This window comes from Pteropus vampyrus, unplaced genomic scaffold (genome assembly GCF_000151845.1).
Source record: "Pteropus vampyrus isolate Shadow unplaced genomic scaffold, Pvam_2.0 Scaffold461, whole genome shotgun sequence".
In the NCBI taxonomy this organism is placed as follows: Eukaryota; Metazoa; Chordata; class Mammalia; order Chiroptera; family Pteropodidae; genus Pteropus; species Pteropus vampyrus.
The window spans coordinates 1546115-1570229 of NW_011889242.1; the positions used below are offsets into that span (position 1 = coordinate 1546115).

The 24115-nt window shown below is 38.8% G+C and overlaps 1 protein-coding gene across 8 annotated transcripts in view; it reads right to left on the reverse strand.

Moving 5' to 3' along the window:
* VWA3B (von Willebrand factor A domain containing 3B) overlaps positions 1-24115 on the reverse strand; it is a 137040-nt gene that overhangs the window by 24870 nt on the left and 88055 nt on the right. For 7 of the 8 annotated variants that reach the window (XM_023524304.1, XM_023524306.1, XM_011381973.2 and 4 more), the window contains 7 exons: positions 22567-22724; positions 19129-19245; positions 17670-17757; positions 17429-17585; positions 8615-8733; positions 4517-4567; positions 859-1063 (listed from right to left, as the gene is read on the reverse strand). In XM_023524304.1, the coding sequence (XP_023380072.1) occupies positions 859-1063; positions 4517-4567; positions 8615-8733; positions 17429-17585; positions 17670-17757; positions 19129-19245; positions 22567-22724 (895 nt within the window). The remainder of the gene's footprint in view (positions 1-858; positions 1064-4516; positions 4568-8614; positions 8734-17428; positions 17586-17669; positions 17758-19128; positions 19246-22566; positions 22725-24115) is intronic. The other variant, XM_011381972.2, reaches the window with a different exon arrangement.

Sequence of the window (24115 nt, forward strand, 5' to 3'; positions counted from 1 at the left end):
CTAAGAATTTATCCTAACAAAATAGTTAAACTATATACACCACAGAAGTCATTAAAACATAATGTGAAAGAGCAGAAAATTGGAAAATAATCCAAACATCCAATATTCAGTTAAGAGTTAAATAAATCAGGATATATACACACCTTGGAATGTTATGTAACCATAAAAAATATCAACTTCATGATTTGGTAAAAACACAGAGAAAGTATACGAAATAATGCTAAATTAAAAAGCAGAATATGAAATGATTATGGACACGCTGACTGCATCTATGTATAAAATATATATGAGGAAAATAAACCTTGAAGTAAATGATCTAAAATGGTAATAAATAATAAGGCAATCATATAATAAATTATTTTTTCTTTGTATAAGGTTTGTTTTATTAATAATTGCTAACATTTATAGGAGGTTTTCGATACTAAGTTCTTTAAATGTTCATTTTATTTTCATAACAACCCTTGAGGCAAATACTATCAATACTATTTTATAGGTAAAAACCCTAAGGTTTAGAGAGACAGAGTAACTGGCTAAGATCACGCAAGGATTAGGTGGCAGATTTGAGAATGGACCTTGGTCTGGCTTATATCAAAGTCTAGGCTTTTAATCATGACATTATACTTCCATTTGGTTTTATTTTACAGTTAAAAGATGTATTGTTTAAAAAATAAGGCCAGAGTAAAATCAAATGGCATTTCCTTTCTGTTGAAAGAAGTTCTTGGATCCTAACTAGGTTGGTGCTAACTCTTATAACTCAGAGTAGTGGGGGTAGGGGAGAGAGGGGCAGGCTGGACCAGGGATGGCACGGACTTGGAACAGGAGGGAGGGAGGAAACACAGACACCTCCACGGTACTCACCTCTCCTAGTGCCCTGCTCATATAATTCTCCTTCTTGGCAGCCTCCTGGAGTTCCATGGCCTGCTGTACGTACATTTTCCCAGCTAGGATTTCATTCTCCAGCATCGACAGCTCTTTCAGTGAAATGGGCCAATTCAACCGTTCTAATGCCTTGTTTAAAGCTGCCTTGTTTTCCAAGTACCGCATTGGTTTGTTTGCATCTAGCCTAAAAAAAAAATTGAAACAAAAAACAAAGAAAGTGACCATAATAGAAAAAATATGGAAAGATGGTTTCTCGGTAAACCCTCCCCAGGGAAACATCTGTCAAAGCAGATGTCAGATATCAGCTGACAGAATCACAGCCACACCTTCGGGTGTCTGGGGACTTTAGTGGCTTTCATAGGTTAAAAATAACCATCTCTGTAAATTATGATAGACACTTCTATTACCTAATTTAATTATCTGATTTTAAAGACGTTTGATACACATGACATTTTTTCAACAACTTCTTCTGGCATATCTGGAACCCATTCCTTTCTCCTTAAGTCTAACCTTTGGCAGAACCAAACCTGAGCTTCAAAGAAATTTCATACAACTATCCCTAGCGGTGACTCTGGAAAACAAAATCAAGGAAGGCAAAACAAAACAAAGCCCAAATATTTATTTGCCTCACTGCAGTCATTCTTCCACTACCTTATTTTTGTTATTTTGATCTCCTCTCCTTTTAAACCTAAACTTTCTGGTGGCATTGTTTGGGTACATAAAGAACAGAAGCTGAACTTTCTACAAGATGATGAACAGGCCATGGGGCTCCAGGGTGGTATGACAGCCCAGGTCCTAGATTCTATTTCCAGTCCTAGCTACTACAGAGTCAGACACTCTTGGACAGAGAGAGAAAGGAGGGTGGGGTAGGGAGAAAGAGCAGGCATTTCAAAATTATCGTTCTGTTATTGCTGAAAGTGTCACTTCCTTCAGATGTAGGGTATTGGAAGAGAACAGTATAAACTCAGCACAACCACAAGACTCAACCCACGAACAAACTTGTCTCCAGACAGAAAAAAATTCTCATTACAAATCTAAGTTGGAGTGATGTCAGCAAAATAGTGGAATGGCTCTCATTTTCCCACAGAGATACAGACTTAACAACAATTTACGGACCAAATCACCTTTTTGAGAATTCCAAAAACCAGATAAAAGCTTGCAGCACTTCAAGAAGCCAAGGAGAGTAGGCACTGAAGTAGAAAAGCTTGTCACATTTTGCCTGGTGCAGCCCCTCTCGTTCCCAGGCCTGCTGTAGTGCATTTGGCAGAAAACTAAATCCTGGGAGGAAAGAGAAAAGGGAACATGCACCCAACATTCTGGCTTTGGTGGGGGCGGGGGGCTGCCAGAGAGACTGGTTTCTGTCGCACCTGACTCAGAGTACTAAGAGAACACCTCTATACTTTGGATGCCAGGTTAGGGGTAGCTGAGAACAAAGGTGAGTTCCATGGCTTGTTATAGCACCAAAGTCTGCAGTACCAAAGACAGACACCAGGGGAGCAAGAGAGGACAGGCTCCTGAGAAGAAACAAGGCAAACCTCTTTGGGAAAGCACACACACTAGCCTAGAGAAGACATATCTCCAGAAAAGCGTTGAGGGGTCCCTGAATCTCTAGCCTGGATGGTGGGTCAAGGTCTTCTCCTGTAAGAAGCCAGTCTATGAGGACTGGCAGGAGTGTCTGTTTTTTCAAATGCTCAAAACTCAACTAAATATGCTAAGGCATACAGAGAAACAGGGAAAGTAACAGGAACAAAGGAACAGAAGATGGCCAGCATTATCTTAATGCCAACACCAGACAAAGGCACTAAAGAAAAGAAAACTACAAGACCATTTTCCCTTTTGAATATAGAGGTAAGTAGCCTCAACATAACAGTAGCAAACCAAATCCAATAGAACATTAAAAGTATTACATGCCATGACCAAGGGGGATTTATCCCAGAAATGCAAGGTGGTTCAACCTAAGAAGATCAATGGATTTAATACATTACAGTACATTAATTGAACAAAGGAAAAAAACCAAAAAACAAAAAACTCACACCATCATCTCAATAGATACAAAAAAAGCATTTGACAAAATTCAACGAACAACTTTTCAAGATAAAAAAATCAGCAAACTAGGAATACAAGGGAATTTCCTTAGCACAATAAAGGGCATTTATGAGAAATCCACAACTAACACCCTACTTGATGGTGAAAGACTAAAAGTTTTCTCTCTGTAATCAGGAACAAGATACCATGCCCCTTTTCACCACTGCTATTTTCAACATTATGCTAGAAGTCCTAGCCAGATCTAGCCAGGCAAGAGAAAGAAACAAAAGGCATATAAATTGGAAAGGAGAAGAAAACTATTTGCAGATAGTGATAACCTCACTCTATATGTAAAAATTGACTCAGAATTGATCAATGACCTAAATGTAAGAGCTAAAAACCAGAAAACTATTAGAAGGAAACAGGGGTAAGCCCTCATGACCTTGTATTTGCCAATGGATTGATTTCTTAGATTTGATACCAAAAGCATGAGCAACAAAAGAAAAAAATGATGAACTGACTTCCTAAAAATTAAAAACTTCTGGGCAAAAAAGGGAAATTATCAAGAATGTGAAAAGGTAATGTATAGAACAGAAGAAAATATTGACAAATCATCTCTCTGATAAAGGGTGAATATCCAGAACTCTTATGGCTCAACTACAAAAAAAAAAAAAAACCTCAATTTAAAAATAAGCAAAAGACTTGTATACATATTTCTCTGAAGAAGATATACTCATGGCCAACAAGCACCTGAAATTCATTAAGGAAATGCAAATGAAAACCACAATGTGATATCACTTCACACCCACTAGGATGGCTTTATTTTAAAAAAAAAAAGAAGATAAAAGGAGGAGGAGGAGGAAGAAAAGGAGGAAGAGGAGGAGGAGGAGGAGGTGGAGGAGGGGGAGGAGGAGAAAAAATAGTAGTAGTAGTAGAATAAGAGGAAGAAGAAGAAGAAATAGCATTGGCAAGGATGCGAAGAAGTCTTCATACATTGCTGGTGGGAATGTAAAATGGTACAGTTGCTGTGGCAAACAGTTTGGTGGTTCCTCAAAAAGTTAAACACAGAATTACCCTGTGATCCAGTGAAACTACTTCTAGGTATGTACTTAAGAGAAGTGAAAACATATGTCCCCACAGAACCTTCTATGTGAGTGTATATTGCAGCATTGTTCGTAATAGCCCCAAAGTGGGAACAACCCAAACGTCCACACATACACACAAGGATCATTACTCAGGCATAAAAAGGAATGAACAACAACGTACACCACAATTTGGAGGAAACTTGAAAACATTACGTTTATACGTAAAGTAAAAGAAGCCAGACATGAAAGGTCATTTGTTATATGGTTCTTCTCATATGTTATGTGCAGAATAGGCAGATTCATAGGAAGCAGACCAGAGAGCGTGGGGGGAAGGGGAAAAGATTACTTAATGGATATAAAGTGTTTTTCTGAGGTGATAAAAAAAAAGTTTCGAAACTAGAGGGAGGTGGTAGTTTGAACAACATTTTGAATAATTTAAATACTACTAAATTGTTCACTTTTAAAAAAGTTACTTGTAGGTTATGTGATTGTCACCAAAAAAAGAAAGTGAGGAAAAACTGACTTACTTTTCTTTTTCCTCTTGAGATAATGCGCGCCAAACGATTTTATTCAAGCGCCTGTTTAAAAAAATCAACAATAATTGCTTAGTACCAATACTTCATTTCATAGCAAAAGGTGACCCCAGGCCCTGAAGGGCACTGCAGGGAGAGCCCGTGTCACCACCATTTGCTTAAAGAGGTTCGATATAAGCGTTCTGTCCCTCAGCCTCAGCATCAGTGTAGAAGCCTTGTGGCTTTGTGGCAGTTGTGTTAAATGTTAGAAGAGGACACAGCTCTCTCTCAATCAGGTAAAACCCAGTCTGAGAAAAGGAGCAAACAAGCTGATCTCCTATCCAAATGAAGGTATTTCTAGATACCTGCCATTTTTCTTCCTGAAGAAAACAATAAGTGTGCCCTTAGCTTGCCTTCTGTAGACATTCTTCTGCCTAGATTTCCAGAGCAAAAGAGGTTAATAGGGTCACGTTAAGAAGATTGTGACACAGTTTCAAGACCAACCAGCCTGATCTTGTTTTCCAAATGGGGCCCCTTAGAGGGGTGACTAATGAAGTGCCTTGCTCACCCACCACAGCTGCTTGGCGATGCTGAGACTGAAGCTCATGGCTGGACTAGTCTGAGAGATGCTGCCAACCCAGGGGAAAGGGAGGAGATTAGAGTAGTGGTTTCTAGAAGTCAGGCTCCTCCTCTGGTTCCTGATTAGTGATGCTGCCTTCTGAGGTTCCAGCCCAGATCAGTGATACTACATCGTTACCCAAATCAGGTCCTGGAGCATGGGGCATGGAACACGGCTCCCGGGCTTGTGAGCTGGTGTCCCATGACAAAAACTGCTTCAATAAAGTGAGTTGGGAGAATACTGTCACTCTCCAGGAGGCATTCTCCCGACCACTGGCCCCAGCACCAGTGCACAGGGCTCTGGAAATGTACTTTGGCAGGTGCCGCCCTGCCCTGATCGCCTGTCACAAGCTTGGCAGGATGACGGAACAGGGGTTTGGCGTGGTGGGATGAGCATAGGCCCTAGAGGCAGACTGCCTGGGCCCAGAGCTAGACTTTTCTGAGATGGTCCCTAGGGGATGTCAGACAGCGCTGCACACAAGGTTCTCTCTGTGGTGGCCCAGCCCTTCAACTCAGGTATGTGACTGCCCACAGATTTCCTCTTTATTTTAGGAGATGTGATTGAGGGGTGGCATTCACTAGCTTTGGATAACTCTGGGTCACAACTACACTTGTACCCAGAACTGACTTATTCGCAAAGCAACTTGTTACTAATGACACCTCAGAAGTTCAGGCAGCAGCCCAAGCATTTTGGAGACTGTAAGTAGAGGTTACTAAGCACGGTCCCAGAGCCAACTTGGAATTGATGCTTTTCCTGTGGATCTAAGGCCTGCAACCTTGACCTTAGAGTCACAATCAAAGTAAGCTGAAGAAAAACTGCCCCAGAATTCAGCCAGGCCTGGCAATCCTCATTCAAAGCTTGCGCTCGGACATGCAAAGCCAAAACTTGCTGCCTTCATCCTTAAAATACTGAAACAGAAGTACTCCCACATACGGGCACTAAATGCGACCAAAAGAGCTAGTTTATGTCACTTTTGTGGCTGAAGGGCTGTGAGCTTTGCATTTGCCTTGTCGTCTCCAACTGTATGGATTTATGATTACGTCTGGCTTCCGTGTGGTGGGAATTCCTTAGACACATTACACTGGGGGTAGAGTTGGGGTAAGCCAGGTTTCACTAATTATTTTTCATATTATGTATATCTTTAAGAAGGTGGAACAAAATGGAAAAGGGAATTGACCCTCATACCAACGAAATTCTTAAATACTATCGAATGCAAAAGATCAGGAAGTATTGTTCTATATTATATTAATGTGATTATTAATATTAGTAAATAACAATATCAAATAAATAATTCATTTACTATAAGCATTAAATTGCTAATACCAAATAATACTAATTTAATCAACAATATTAAATATTAAAATTAATGTTATTATTAATACTAAAATACAATATATTTTCCTAAGGGTATTTCAAAAAGGCTTTTCCAGACTCACTCATTGGAAAGAAGAATCAGGACAAATCACTTACTATGTATTTTGGTTTTGGTAATAAGGAAGAAGGTCTCTCTTCTGCCTGGGAGGGAGGGGGTCCGTGTGTCCTGGGAACCCTGGGGAAGAGCTATGTGACTATGATGCTCCATTTATTTATGGTTATTTTAGGATTAGCAGACCCAGGGAAGGAAAGGGGAGGCAATTAATATCAGCTGCTCTCTGTATATAATTTACCTAACCCTTACAACCACTCTGTGACATAGATTTTGTAAAGGAATAGGAAGTGCACAATTGTCACATTACTTGCCAAGTAGATGTCACAGAGAAAAATGAAACCCAGAATTGTCTGGCCTCAATGCCCCCAGGTTGTGGCCCTGTACCAGCCTTCCACAGGCCAGGTAATTATAAAAGTCAAATATTTTAATGATTCAAGTGAATTAAATTATAATATGAATGATATGATTATATTACACTTTGAATAACTGACTTTGAAGAATTTTAATGACTAAACTTGAATTAGATCAAATTCAAATTAAATTCCAATAGTCAAATATATATAGTGGCATCTGCTAGACAGAGGAGACAAAGGAGGAAAGAAGGCTGCCCGAGCCCCTGTCCTTGGCATCTGACATCCTTGCAGGGGATAGTGAGGTCTGCGCGGAAGCCATGAGTGCCTTGAGGGCCGCACACAGGGTGGGTGGTGGACAGTCACTGGGAAAGGCCTCTCTGAAGAGGGCCATTGGCACATTGGAAGAGGCCAGCTAGGGGACAGAAGGAGGTGAAGCAAGGCTTGGAGGCAAGGAAAGGCAAGCCTGGGCAGGGAGAGGGGCTGACTGCAGAGCCAGGTCTCAGGCCCCCAGGGAAGGGTGAGCCTTGACACAGTTCATCCTGCTGCCAGAGAAACAAAGGGCAGACAAGGACACAGAGGAGTCCTGAGGAGCCCTGGACGCAGCTGAAGGAGCTCACGCAAACGGCTTCCCTTCCTAGGTGAGGGCAACAGAAAAGGCTCAGGTAAAGGAGATGCAGAGAGGCCTGTGATGAGCACGGTGGGCAAGGCCTGCCTTTGAGCTGGGCTGTGCACCCTGTGGGGCAGGAGTCAGTCTTCTTCTGGACACACACTACATACACTACACAATGACAACAGACCTGGTTAACTTTCGTGTACTTTATTTCATTTTTCCCACCCAGGCAGTGGTCAATGAAACCCTATGGAAACCCTATGGCACAGCTTCCAGAATTAAGACTAAGCCTGCCTTGAGCCGGGGACCCTCCAAATTTAATTAAGTGCTGTGCACCAAGGATTAATTAAGTGCTGGAGGCAGAATGGCGGGGGGCGGTGATTAGAGAGCTAGGACAGGGTGAGACCAAGTCATCTGCCCTTGTGAAAAAGGCCCCTATCTTAGCACTAACACAGGGACCATTAAGAGTGTAATTTTTACCGTTGTCAACATAATTGTCTTTTTGATCTTGATATAAAAACAGTTTACATAATAGCACACACTTCTATGATCTCTATTATTTCATTATCGTGCAGTTCTACAAGTTGGTTTACAGAACATTAAGTACTGAAATGACCAAACTCACTCTGCTAAAGGAATTTACTAATATTGTGGAAACATGAGATTTCTACAGAATTTGGAAAGGAAGACGGTTTCTTTAAAACTCTGTCGAACACATTCAGGTGATGAATTTAACGCAGTGCCTGACATACAGGAAGCACCTGTGTTTGCTGCTGCTGAATTTGATATTCCTTATAGACAAGTTTTAAACAGTTGCTCCACCTGAAAAAAATTTAAGTTAAAACGAGAGAAAACAGGCCAAAAGAAAAAATTCCATGATACAGATGTAGATATAGAGATGGAGATGTATTTGGATACATATGATATATATTATACTATATCCAGTAGAGTATACACTAAAAGGGATAGATAAGAACACATGATTATAATTAGATCGATCCTTTGACTACCAATATTAAAAAAGACTTGGTGCTGTTCTATTGGCTAGAGAGTAAGTGGGACTACGAGTGCTCTGTAAAGAGCAGCCAAGAGTCATACTCACTTTTCGTAGGACTTAATTGCCTGTTCCACTTTTTGCTTGTAGATATTGAGCTTGACTCCTTGGGGGTTAATTAATGTCATCTTGTTTGTGTCGCTGCACACGTGTGCCAGAGGGAACACCTACACATTAATACCAAAGCAAAGTGTCATTTGATAGGCTAACGTGTACCTTCAAAAATGGATCTACATAACTATGCAGTATGTTTTTCTGACTATAAAACCAACATATTATAATTATAAAAATTTAGAAAAATATAGGAAATCATTAAGGAAAATATATGAATCAGGTATCATTACTAACCTTTTCCTTCCAAAAACTATATATTTTAAAAATCACCACACACACACACACACACACACACACACACACACACACAGAAAACTGTTTCAGGAAACTGTAGTTAGTTAGAACTGAGTATTATCTTCATAAGCCCCCATCAAATTGATGAGAGTGAGCAATAAGAAATAGCATCTCATGGTTGCTACATTGTAAATTACCTGTTAGGTTAAAACATCTTTTTCATATATTTATTTTACATTTGATTTTCTCTTGAGAATATCTGATGAGAGTTAACATCTTTTGATCATTTTCCTTAATGGTTTATAAGAGGTTCTAATACATGCACGTCAAGTCAAGTAGGCTTAGCGATCAAGGAAAGCACACTCTCTAAGAACAGCAGAGTAGCAGGAAGAAAGGGCTTCTTTCTGAGTTCTTCCTGTCTGCACCTGGTGCTTACTTTCAGGTTGGGATGCCTCTGATTCCATGCCATTTTAACAGTACCTGTAATGTTACACATTTACCTGTTTGCCTATTACTTATTTCTTCCGTACAGTGTAAGCCCCATCAGAGCAAGAACTTTTGTTTTATTCACTACTGTATTCCTATCACCTAGAGCAGTGCCTGGCACATAGTGTGTCCTTAACAAATATTTGTTGATAAATGAATATATGTTCACAAAAAGGCATATTCCATATTTTAATATTTAAACAACAACAACAAAAGTCTAACAAGAGAATTCTAAGCTATAATATCGTTTCAAAATTGTACCTGATTCTAACCACAAGGTGTACCTTAGAAATGTGAGAATTGCTTTTAAGAAGTAAATTTTTACTTTCAATCAAGATGATATAGTTCAAGCTTTAATGTTCCCCCTTGCCTCCAAAATCATACAAAAAAATTGTTTGTTGTTGTTGTTGTTGTTGAAGAAAAAAATGCATAGAAGAAAAGAAAGAAGTAAAAAGAAAGACGCATGGTTGATAAATAGATTTCCAGAGACAAAAAATTGAACAGAACTGTGAGGAAGTGAGTGGGGATGAACCTGTGGGCTTGCCCACTCTGTGCCCAAAGGCAACTGAGAAGTGGGAGCTCAGCTTCTGGAAAGCAAGTGGGGCTGTGAGTTTCTGAAAGACAAGGGCCCAAGTCAGGCTCAGTGCCCAAAGCCAGCACTGGCATGAGGGTCCCTTACCCTTGAAAGATTGCCTGGTCTAGTGACAGAGGGTACTGATGCAGCCTTGCAACCAAGAACTACACCAAGCCACCCTCTCAATCTATGATACTGTAGTGTCACCAAGAAACAAGAGTCCTAAATCTCAATGAGGGAGGTTCAAGGGGGCGGATTTAGGCAACTGAAAAACAGGAGAGAAGAGAAAATAAAACAGATTATAAAAAGCTTGTTAAAATGGGCCAGCATACTAAAATTCCAAAACATTTCCCTCCCGAAAAAGCCAAAAATGACAGCCAAGCAAATCAGTGATCAGAACGTCAGTTCATTTGACAAGAAATTAACTTATGAGCCATCTAACAATGGCTTTATTTTAATTATGATTAGGTTGTTCAAAGATGCAACAGTCATATAAAAGTACAAAAATAAACGGAAGTGCCATAAGAGGAGATAGATGGGGAAAAGAAAAATATTTTAAATAATAAAATCTATCTTGGAAAGAACAAACACTGAAATTGAAACTACATGTATTAATCTTGTAATTAAAACATCAAGACCAAAACAAACAAGGAAACTGGCAAAGATTCAGAAAACTGAAAAGGAAGAAATGAAGTTAACAGGATCCATAGTCAAATTTCGCAACTTTCAGACACATGAATTCAGCATGTGGCTTCTAATAACCTTTGTCAAAGAGAAGGAACCAGAACAGTGGGTTAAAAGGTGAGTCGACTGGACTTTGAAAATGGAATGAAGCTTGCAGAAATGAAAAAAAAAAAAGTTCTTTCAAAATAGAGCTGCATATCACATAAACTTTCAGAGGAAAAGAAAATCAATGTCAACAAAAGGAAAGACTTATATTTTTATCATCCCTGAGAGAAAAAAAATCTCCCATTAGAAGTCTACAAATAACTCTCCAAGTCTGCCCACTTATGGCTCAATTACAAATCAACACCACAAAATATTTAGCAACGTCATCATATTTCGCCAAGATCAGCTTGACTCCTGACTCAACGTACTAAAAGAAAACCCATTGTTCAACGCTCCACTTCCCTCTTTTGTGGATTTGGATCTCATGCCTTGCGTGGCCATGGTGCACTTCAGTGTGGTAGCCGTTCAAATCTGTTCAAATCTGGCTTGTGTGAATGCAGATTTAGGGAAAGACAAAGTCATACTCCACACCTTCAGTCTGTGGTCTTAGTTTTTATAACATGATGGTCACATGGTGGTACCATGGGTATTCTCTTTATGATGTCAACTTTATGTGGCTATGAGGTCATAAGGGATACTCTCAGGGGGACTTGGGGCAATCAGAATCATGGCTGCCCAGCCACTGTCAGGAAGCAAATGGGGAGGAGGGCGCAGTTAATGAATAAACTGTTTGAGAGGGAATAAAACCACCTGATCACACCTCCTTTGAAAATGCCCTCCTTAATACCTCTTAGAATGAAAATCGAGCATAACCAACTAATGAGAGTCCTTTCTAGATAATATTTTATAACAAAAGGGAGACTCAAGGTATTACCTACCTCAGTTCTCTTGAGATGAATCTAGAAGGCTTATCAATATACGTAGAGATATACACATTGAATTGCAGTTCTTGTTATATGGCTTTCTTCCCCACTAAACTCTGTAGGTCTTTATTCCTTTTTGAAAATACTAGTTTCTAGCACAACACACATATGAAGTGATCATTTATTGAATACTCGAAAGACTAAAATTATATAAAAATTAAAATAATGGCCAAGGCTCAAAATTAAATGTTTGTTCATATTGTAAAACATAATTAAGTTCAAATTCTACCAAATTTGAATTCTTGGCAATTTAGGCACAGGATGAGTATAACTTTGTCATTTTTTAAAGAAGTGTTTGCTAAGAATATGAATAAAGTGAACAAGGTTTTAAGAGAGGTAGTTAGCATACATAAGAAAACTATTCTCAAACAATAAAATATAAAATTAAAATAGAATACCATTTTCACATAACAATTAGCAAAGTTTTTTTTAATGTTACTGCTCTAAGTGACAGCAAATACATAGAAAAATATATACTCTTGAAATCCCAAGTAAACTGCCCAATAATGGAAGGAATAGTTAAATAAAATGTAGTAATTCATATTTTTGAATACTAGTGCAACCATTAAAATTCACCCCCAATATTTACCCCAAAGACTTGAAAACTCATATCCGAAAAGATATCTGCATACCGATGTTCATAGCAGCATTATTCACATGGCCAGGACATGAAAGCAACCAAAGTGTCCTATGATAGATGACTGACTAAAGAAGCTGTGGTACATATATACAATGGAATATTACTCAGCCATAAGAAGAGATGAAATACTGCTATTTGTGACAACATGGATGGACCTTGAAATAATAATATTAAGTGAAATAAGCCAGACAGAAAAGGTTGAAAAATCACATGATATCACTTATATGTGGGATATAAACCTAACAGTAACAAATGAACAAGACAAACAGAGACTCATGGACATGGCAATGGACTAGTGGTTACCAGAGGAGACCGGGGGAGGGGGGAGGGGGAAAAATAAAAATAAAAAAATAAAAGATTAAAAAAAAATTCATTCCCAAATGGACATTACAAGGACATATGTTCATAACATACATTACATGAAAAAAGCGGAACATAGAACTGTGTACAGTTCTATTAGATATTAAAGTACTACAGGTAGAGTTCTACCTAGCAACATCCTGTATTTATAAGTAATCCCACATGTTGAAAACGAGAAACTGGTTTTTATATATTTATTGTTCCACCCTGACTGAATTTACCAACTTCACTTTTTTGCAACAAAATAGGTTCTTCCAATAAGCATCCCAGAGCTTGCTGTCAGATTGGCCAAAGACAGGTGTGACTAGACATGTGTGATGAAAAGCAACAGCCATGCACACATTGCCCAAATGGATAACTGAACACAGACGCAATGGCCTTACAGATGGCACACTGTACAAACTGCCAAGTGCTGAAGCCTACACGTCTGCTTTCAAGCTGAACCATCTCTTATCTCCAAAGAATAAAATGAAGGCAGGGCCAGAACATTACGTGGCAAAGCGGTGTGACAATAGATCATTCATAAACCCATGAAAATATGTTACTTACTACATATTACTACAAATATGTTTAGGTTACACCTCACATTTTTCAACCTAAACTTTCAGAAAATAAAAGATTGTTTTTTTCAATTTAAATTTCAATTGAAATGGTGTAATAGATATATATTTGTTGGCATGGAACAATGCCCCCAATAGATTGTTGAATAAAAACAAGGATGTAAAACGGTACAGTTTGACTTCATTTTGGTAAAACAAAAACACAGAACAAAGGATATGCATGTAGTGAAAAAGCTATGGCCAACTAACACCAGTGATTCATCTGTTATAACTATTGGGTTTTTTTTTTCACTTTTTTGCACTTTCTAATTTTTCTACACAATGAATATATACAGTTTTTGCCATAACTGTTCTTTAAAACTTTTTAATTAAAATAAGCTTTTCTATCAGAGAGATCATGCCATAAACTATATAAATGTCTAACCAATGTACTGTATACCTGAAACTAACAATAAAATAAAAGTAAAGTAAAAAAAAAAAAACCCATTCAACTGGACACTTAAAATTGGTGAATTGTATGGTATGTGAATTAGATTTCAATAAAATTCATTTTTAAAAGCAAAAAAATAAGTTTTTCTATCGATAAAAAAAGTTGCGTCTAATGCTACTACATTGAAAGCAACAAAATGCCATGTCTGCACCAGCACCCCCAAACTCTGTGCACCTAACGTTCTTTGTCAGCTAAATGATGGGATGAATATCCGCCTCGCTAGGTTGCTCTAAGTTTTAGATGAAATACTTGGATGATATTAAATGCTTTGCTCCGAATCTAGGATGAGGACTCCTCCTGTACTAGATCAGGGAACTGCCATGTCTCTGTCAGTAGTAAAGGACAGAGCTGGGGTGCAAGCCCAGGACCACAAAGCCATCTGCTGGACCCACATTAGAGCAAAGCATGTGGGGACGCTGTTAAAGACATGATGATGATGATGATGACGATGACGATTTTCCAGTGATGCAGGCAAATGTTCTCAGATTATTTTGGTTTTATTTTTGCAAAACAATTGCCAATAAAAAGCTTTGAATTAGTTCTTTGATTTACCAAATAACTTAAACAATTTTATTCTGTATATGACTTAGCGATGAGTAAATTTTTTTGAAAGAGCTAAGGTAAAATTATCTGGTCTATTGGAAACTGAAAGTGCCAGTTAGCATCTTGTAATGAAGAGTTGCTAGGACAACTTCTGTGCTCAGTACTTCATTTCCAAGGTGACAGATTCGATGCTGGTCCAAGAAACACTGAAAATCAAAACAGCATTGTGTTCCAGAAGAAGAAAACCCACACATATGTCATCAATGAAACAAAGAGCTGGCGACAAAGCCAAACACTGCTTTACAACTCTACCCAGACAGATGTGGCTGTGCACAGAACACAGGAGTAAGAGCCAATTAAAATTCTCAGTGGAGTGGGTTACAATTCATGTTTCCTTTTCAGCTTCATTCTACTTTTTGTCTATTTTTACATAAAATGTCAGGTCCAAATTTCAAAAAGCTATTTATCCTACCAGGTGGGATATATTTTTAGATTCTTCCCATTTACAGCCAAGGGCCTCTCAAAGTCAGAGAAAATATTGAGTGTGCTTTGAGGGTGAAATTGGAATTTATTGCAGTATATTACCATCATCATCATGATTCTTGCTCTTACTGTCAATAATGAAGCATGCTGGGCAATATGCAATTGACCCACAGGTTTGTGAGGAGAATTTACAATGTCACAAAGCTATCAAGCACCAGTCCCATGGTGAAATGCACTTGAAAAATGTCAGTCCTCTTTCCTTGTCTTTGCTTTCTAGAGTCAGAAGACTTGAACATTGCCCTGAAGACCAAGACCCTCACCATTCTTCCTCCTAGTTTTTCCTTCTTGAATTGCACTCTTGACATTTCTCTCTCTCAGCCCCATGTGGTTTAACCCTCAACTTGACATTATAAATAGCCTTGGATCCATCCCCGGTGCTGCCGCTGGGGTCACAGCCACCTAGACCTCACCTCCTAGACCTCACCTCCTGACTGCCCCTTGGCTTCTGGGTCTCACACCTCTCCAACTTGTCTCTAGATTGCAGCAAAGCCCAAACTTGTTCTTTTCTCTCCTCTGCTAAAACTCCTTCAGTTCCCCTCAGGATGACATTCAAAATGTTAGCTCCAAATCCTTAACTCAATCAAGACCTTTCCCTTACCTGCTTTAACACCTTCCTCCAGTAAACTAAACTTTATTTGGAATAACAAACTTTCTCTGGCCTTCCTCACAAGCTTGCCCACTGCCTAGGACACTCCTCCCCACCCAGCATCTTCTAACTCCTTCTCTTCCCCCAGGCCTGACTGCTCTGACAACTGAAACTGGGTTAGGGGCCTCTCCTGCACCTGCACTCTGCACTTTCCATTCATCAGATTTAACTAGAACGTCTTATTTTAGTTGCTATTTCCTCAGTTCTTTGTTGTATATGTTACCAGTGTTTTTCTGAGAGTTGCCTTCATTTTTTTTTCCAGTCCTTAATGGCCTAATTGTTTTCTGTCTATTTGGTATCTTAATTTCTTTCTTAAATTTTATTTATTTTTTCAATTGCAGTTGACTTTCATACCGCCTTCATTTTATGTTTTTATGCAAAATAATGTTTTTATGTATTTAATCTATAAATCTTTTCTTTTGGGTTCTCCCTTTGATTTTATGCTTGTTTTCCTACCCTATCATGCTTATTTTTTGAGAAATTTACTTTCTGATGTATCTTGAGTTATTGAGAGACTTTGAAGGAGACATGATAAACACAAGAAAATTCCATTTCCAGGAAGCATTCACTAAATATACTTTATTCCAAATAAAACTCAAGAATATTAATAAAATAAATCCACAGAATATGAGAAGCTGTCACCAAACTCCTTAGAATAAATAAATCAGGGCTTGGTTTCTCTGTTTCTTCCGAAAGAAAAGTTCAAATGCTAAGCTGATATCTGACTAATCAGGTTAGAGTTCACTGAAGATATAAATAGACTCTGCCAGTCACAAGGTGACAGAACCACTCACCTTGAGGCAAAGTCATCAGGAACCCAGCCTAAGTGATCACACACACAACTTCCAGAGCAAGAGCCACTGGACATGTCAACTCCATGGGTACAATTTCTTAAATGTGACTAATAGAAAAAATTCACCAATTCATTCACTTTTTCCAAATACATCATATCACAGCTATTGTAAGACATTAGATAAAGCCTTTTTTTTTCCTGCTTTTGTTTTTTTTTAACTTTTTATTATGAAAAATTTCAAATATATGAAAAAGCAGACAGAGCAGTAGAATGAGCCTCCTCCCACTCAATAATCTAAATTCAATAATTGTCAACTCATGGTTAATCTAGCTGTATGTACTCCTCCCCCCACTCCCCCACCATCCAGATTATCTTGAAGCAGATCCCAAACCTCTTACATTTCCTCTATAAATATTTTTGTATGAGATAAGAGTATTATTTCCGTTTAGTGACTGTAAAGCCTGATATATTCCTATTTAAATCACTCATTGATGTTATCTTTGAAGCACCACAGTTCAATTCTTGTATTCTCTCATTTCCTTCATGGCCCTCATTGCTGTGCAATCTGGCTGCCCCACTGGGCTGCTTTTGCTGAGGGCGAGGGCCTTCTCATTGCCCAAGTCAGGGAAAGTCTGCAGCACTCATTTGGCTCCCTCCATATTTAACCCTACCACACCCTCTTCCTGGAAGTTCTGTTCTCCTTCTAGGACATGAATGACTGTTACTCGTCACTCTCTTAGGGCTCCTATTGCTGTGGCTCTGCTCTCCATTTCTCTCTCTCTTCTTCTGCTCTCCCTCCTTCTCTCTCTTTTTCCTTGGAGAATTTCATGATAGTAAAGATACCACCACTCTTAGGAATAGAAAGTGAGCAAAAGAAGGACATAACTTCTCACACATTGCTCCTATCCTTTGATATTGGATGATATTCGCTCAGGACTCAGAACTGTGACCTAGAGGCTTTTCAAGCATTTTCTGCATCTCCACACTGCCACCCATCAGCAGTGAACCATGACTGCCAACGCAACAAAGGCCAATTTCTTCTCAGCCTAAAAGCAAAAATGCTTAAAAGCTTTTCTCTCTCCTTTTTACTACCTTTACAAATAATTCTATTTCAATGGCTGAAACACATTTCTGTTACAACTGCACAAGATACTAAAGGAGATTATTTTCGTTTAAGCAGAAAATTGAAACTATGCTACTCAGGAACATGTAGAAAATCAGTTTTACCTCATCAAAGACCTTGGAAGCAACATGCTTGTCCAAAATTGGAACGTAGGTGGGGCTATGAGGGATGGCTGTCATTGACAAGGCGTCCATGATAGTGAGTTTCTTGGCAACTAAACCATGGGTCTTGAGCCAGTTTGCTAAAGATATATCTGAGGAACTGAGAACACAAGACTGTGACATTTTAAAACGTATAACAACTAAAAACACAACAAAACTATCCTAGTAAAATTAAAATACTCACTCTTGATCATAAACTTGGCTTCCTTCTGGAGTCAGTCTTTCTAATGGTTTGTCATTTGGATACTCATTTGTCAACAAGATGCTCATTTCTGTGGAAAGGGAAATGGCAGTTGCATAATTTCCTCAGATATGGGGTTTATATCAAAATACAAAAGAATCACACATATCTTGGAGTTCAGGTGTAACTGAAGACTAATAAATGGACCACATTTCAGAGAATGCTGGTGTGTCAGAGTGGGTTCTCAGGCAAGATTCATTGGCAATTGATACCAAAAAGCAATGTAGAGGTAAATATGGTGCTGTCATTGTTTTATCTACCTCACCCTGTGGCCATTGAGAAATCTCTCCAGGGAAGAATGAGACATACCCATTCTCTCATTCTCCAGAGAACACATTTTAAAAGTGCTAAATAAGAATACCATTAACTAGCAATCATTCAATGTTGTCCTCATTAGACTCCTTTCAAATTACACAGGGGAGCCTTGATCAACATTTTAGTTTTTAATTGTTTTGTGGTTCAGTTCTATGTGGGAAACTAAAATCCCTATTAGGTCCTATTTAGTTGTAGGTTCAAAATTTTGAATTAGTATTTGGGAGTTTTAATGTATACCTTTATATAAACTTGGATTTATTAATGAAAAGGAATATTAGCTAGTTGAATCAGCAGCATCTATAAGGAGGGATGTTTGGGAGTGAGCTAGTTAAATGCCTAAGAAATCATATCCTAATCATCATATGATAATCCTTTAAGGATTATGCATGTAGCAGACTTAGGAAATATGATAGGTTAATTGAAAGTGGGGAAAAGACATCACACCAGCCAGCATCGAAGAACACAAAGTTTGATTAAGCTATGACCAAGTAACAACAGGTGTGAATTTGTCAGGTGCTTCCTACTATCTAGGGGAGTGTGTGTGTGTGTGTGTGTGTGTGTGTGTGTGTGTGTGTGTAGCTGGGATTTATCATTTATCAACTATTTAAAATATAGGGAAAAATACTACAAGAATTAAACTTTTAGAAATTTACTATTTTAAGAATAATGATTTTATCAATAGTAATAAAAATTGAGTAAAGTCATATTTTCCTCACATTTAGCCCCAAAAAGCTGACAATATGAACCAGAGAGGGCTCATCAGATGGTTATATCTATGAATGAAGGGAAGAAAATAAACATACAATGAAATATTAGATGTTCAAATTCAAACCATAGAGCAGCAGCATTACCACTACCAGCACCATAGTTATGCAGGCCACATGTGTGCAAGTGTAGGTCTCTAAGAAAATCCAGCTTATGAAAGCAGGTAGACCTGATTTACAAGAGAATCCTCTGAGTAGAAAGCACTCCGGACCCACTTCAAAATGATTTGTTTGCCCCTAAAGTATCTATATGCAGTTCTTTCAAGAGCAGAGACACTGGGCAAAGGGAGGCCATTCTGACAGAGAGACCCTCTCTGGCTTGCCTGTGTCACTTGGAGTGCTCCAATTGCTGGAACTGTAAAGGTCATCCTTCCTTTCACTGAAAGGTGAGCTCTTGAAGGTAGACATCTGGCTTCTAAGCAGGCTGGTTTTTGTTGATTCTGTGGGTATCACAGGGAGAGGGGTTAAAGGAATTTGGGATGGAGAGAGATGCTTCATTAGATGCAACTATTTCCTTGGATCCTTAAAAGAATGCAGTTTCAGTGTTCCAATCCTCAGAGCATAGTTCTGTCACCAACTGAACGCTGTGGTGATAGCTTGCTCCATTTATCTGAGTTCAAGCTCTGCCCTTTTTGGAGAGAAATCTGCCTCCAGGGTCATTCAGGTTATTGGCAGAATTCATTTCCTTGCAGTTGTAAGACTGAGGTCTCCCAGTTTCCCTGCTGGATGTCAGCCAGGGGCCTCTCTCAGCTCCTTAGGGCACTAGTATTTCTATTCATGTGGCTCTCTCCATCTCCAAGCCATCAACAGAGTGCTAACTTCCTCTGTGCTTCAAGTCTCTCTGATTTTCTCTTTTGCCACCAGCTGGAAAAAGCCCCTGCTTCTAAGGGCTCATAAGTACCTGCCTCCCCTCCGCCCCCACCCCACCCCTGTCTCAAGGTCAACATAACATAATCATGGGAGTGATGACTCATCATAGTCACGGGTTGCAGGGTTTAGATTAGGACATCTTTGGTGGGCCATTTTAGAAACTCTGCCTACCTCTGTCGCTGTCCAGACCCTTATCTATATTATTTTCTACCCTCTGTTGGGGCCCTTAGACTAGCAGGTAGACACTTGAAATACTGATGTTTAATCAGTATTTCAGGTTTATTTTTTGGAGGATAATAAACCTGTACTAAGACATCTCAATGAGTTTTCATGTGTGATTACACAACCTATACTGATGGTAAATGTGTCCTGTGATTCACAACTTAGGAGCACAACTGCCAAAGCTTCAAGAGTGCTCATGGATAAAACGTGTGCTTGTTGGTAACAAGAAGGGACTTAGTATCTCCCATAAGAAATTAGGGTGAAGATTAGTTAATAATCTGCAAATTATCTATCTTTTGTCAGAAAAGTCTCCATGCCTGGAGATAGGAGTATCCTATGTGTTATTCATTGTTTTTCCAGGCAATAAAATGGTGAGTCCTATCTTGGTTGCCTGTATAACCAGGGATTAAAAAGGATAAATCTTCTTGGAAGCTGTGTCTGTGAGAAAAAGAGATAAATGATCCGCACAGGAGAGCTGAACTTTGCCGCTGATCACACAGGCAGGCCACCTTGGCCAAAATCACTAGGCAAAAACAACCACATACATAGGTGTGCCAAAATAAAAATGAAATTTATCTCCAAAAGTCCCCAAACAAAACCTGTACTATTCCCAAACTCTGCAAGTACTGAATAAAAGCATATTTATCTAGCAGTGGATTCAAGGATTTAATTATTCCCCAAGCTCTGCAAGTCAGTCCTCACATAATTCATTCTTCTACATTATAAATTGAAATAGAATAAAAATTAAGCACATAGTTGCCTGACAGTAGCAAAGATCCCAAATCTAAGTGAAATGATAGAAGTGCCAAAAGATCATTAAAATGTTTATAATGACTAGCAAGTAGCATCTTTAGCAAAACCCAGATTTATTTGAATGGGCAGGCAAGACTAGCAAAAGGGATGCAGCCACACAAATGGAGGCCGTTGTGTTCCCATGAGCCTAAGACAGTCCACCTTTGCTTAGAAACACCAGGACAAGTGGACATCACATAAGAGGAACCAAGATACAGTGAGTGGCCCATCAGTATTCAAGGCTCTCTTCCCCTAGAGACATGCAGCAGACACTGATGGAGAAGCCCCATCCAGCATCCTGGCCTGAGCAAACTCTTACTGCTCCCTCAGAAGCACTAGCAGGGACCAAGAGGAGCCCCAGTGACATCAGAAAACCAAGCACCAAAAATAACCACAAAGGCTGTGAAAATTCAATTGCCATTGGAACCACAGACCATAAAAGCAGGCCAAAGCCTATCTGTGAAACTTAACCAGGGCAACTACTTTCTAAAATAAAAGATTTAAATATAATAGACAAAATGTTCAGGATACTATTAAAAAAAAAAAAAAAGAATCGCCCATTACATCAAGAACCAAGAAAATGACACTTTGAGTGAGAAAAAAATAACAAGATGAATCAGAAGATGGAGTTATATGACAGGAATTTCAAAGAAGCTGTCTTTAAATGCTTCAATAATTAATTATAAGTTCTCTTGAGACAAATGCACAAATAGAAAACCTCAGCAATGAAACAAAAGTTGTATTTCCAACTATATGCTACATATAAGAAATTTATACTCCAACTACAAATTAGGTAGATTGAAAGTAAAAGGATAGAAAAAGATATACGATGCAAATATTAATAAAAAGCTAAAGTGGCTATATTAAAATCTGATCATGTAGATTTTGCAGCAGAAAAATGCACATAATAAAGTTATAAATCCACCAGAAAGACATCACTACAGCTCCTGCAGCCATTATAAAAGCAATAAAAGAGTACAATGAACAACTTTGCACATATAAATTTCACAACTTAGGGGAAAAAATGGACCACTTCCTCAGAAATCACAAAGTGCCAAACTCAACCAAGATGGAACAGACAATATTAATAGCTTTAAAACCATTTTTAAAAATTGAATTCTTAATTTAAAAAGCCCTGGAAAAGAAATTTCCAGGCCCAGGTGGCTCTATGAAAGTTTTACCAAATATTCAAAAAAGAATTACTCCAATTTCTTCCAGGAATAGCAGAGGAGGGACAAATGATCCACAATAAAAATGGGCAAAACACATGCACAGACATTTCACCAAAAAGAACATACAGATGGCAAACAAGCACATGAAGAGACACTCAACATCATTAGCCACTGGGGAAATGCAAGTTAAAACCACCATGAGATATTGCACACCTATTAGAATGACTAAAATAAAAAATATAGTGACAACACTAAATGCTGGTGAGAATGTGTAGAAACTGGATCATGTGTACATCGCTGGTGATAATGTAAAATGGCACAGTCACGCTGGGAAATAGTTTGGCAATTTTAAAATTGTATAAAATTACATGCACACACAAACACCACTAAAACTGGAGAGAGCTGAATAAGATCATAGATTGTATGACTGTCACGATCCTGGGTACAATATTTTACTTTTTTTTTTCTTTTTGCAAGATGTCACCATTGGGGGAAATTGAAAGAAGGATAAATATATGGGATTTCTTGTATTATTTCTTACAACTGTATGTGAATGCTTAATTAATTATCTCAATAAAAATTTCAATTAAAAAAAAACACAGATTTAGGCTTCTTTAATAATACTAAGTGGGTTTAGTTTTATTCTACCTTCTTGCATTGAAGGAAAACCAGTAATGACATTCAAACCATTTTGTTCACTGATACCTGCGTGGAGGACTTTCTTTTTCTGAATCTTTTGATTTGAAAGGTCTTCTGGTAATTTTGCCATATTTAAGGATGACGTCCGTGTTGCTTCGACATTGCAGTGAGGATTTACACATTTTTCTGGGGTTGAAACCATAGAACAGATTTCTTTTTGATGCCTGTTTTGATTTAGATCAAAAGTAGACAAAGAGAAAGAAAGAACAAAAAGAAAAAGGAGGGGGAAACATAAAATTTCCATCAAGAAGGCAGAGTTAGACCAATATACCATGTAGAAAGTTGGAAACTTAAAGAAGTGAGCCTTCCTCTATTTGGGTAGTGTGTAAGAATCATCCTTTCTCCATGCCCCATCCCGAAGAGTAGTACACAGGGACCCAGAAGTGGGGTCACTAGATATGGCCCACAGCACAGCTCTGGTTCTTCCTGACTGTGTGACTCGGTGAAGTCTCTCAGTCTTCCATGAACTTCAGCACTTTCCTTATCTATAAACTGCTGAAAACCTTAGCTGGCACTGACTGAGGACAGACACGAGGAGAGCCGGCTGTAAACCAGGAGGCACTACAGACAGCCATACCTCTAGGCAAAGGGCTGATGGCTAGCTCTGGCAAAAGTCAGATGAGGGAACCCACCTGGGATCCCCTGTGCCAGCACCAGATCACAGCAAGCTTTTCTGGTGATGATCAGGGGTGCCAGAAGGGACACCCTAGAAGTGCCTGAGTATTTTCCCAGACACGCCTTCTCTGAGGCACTGAACACAGCAGCCACAGAAAGGCATGTTTCCAGAACAAGCTCCTACTCCAACGCTGTGTAGTATTGCTACCACTCAGTGTCTAAAATCCTTTCTGTATCACCCACCATGCTGTTCGTCCTGTGACAAAGGGACCAGGCTTACATTTCATCTGTGCCACCCAGTTCACCTGGTGCCTGATTTGTACTCAACAAATGATTGGGAAAAAAAGGGAAGGGAGAGGAGATTTGGGGACTGTAACATATTTACAGCTGGTAGGAAACTAGAGCAAGGCAATTCATTTTTGACCATAGCTAAGTCAACGAATTAACTTGCCCTAATGCTGTTATGTCACAAGGAAGTCTGTAGAACGAGGCACTGCTTTTTACTCTTTCCTTTATATTAATGCAGGCTCTTATTATGTGCCAGGCGTGCCCTCATTAATTCACCAACAACTTGATTACTGCCATTATTCCCATGTTAGAGAGGAGGAAACCAAGGCTCAGCAAGGCTGAATAACTTGCCCAAAGTTACCTAACATGGAATGATGGGAAGCCGGTATTAAAATACTTTGCTTGATTCTAGAACCTGCCCCTTCCAGCCCCTAAAAAAGAAATATAAAAACACTAGAATGCATCCACTATTCAATCAATAAATAGCAAGTACAGTCAACCAACCAAGCCAACTTCCAATAGCTGGTCATTCTGTCTTGAGAGTTTTAGTATGATTAAACAAGGGGATAAGGACAATAAAGGTAGATACTGGCTGAAAATACAGAGAAGTGTACTTAATTGTGTGCTCATGTACTTAATTCTTAGTTTACAC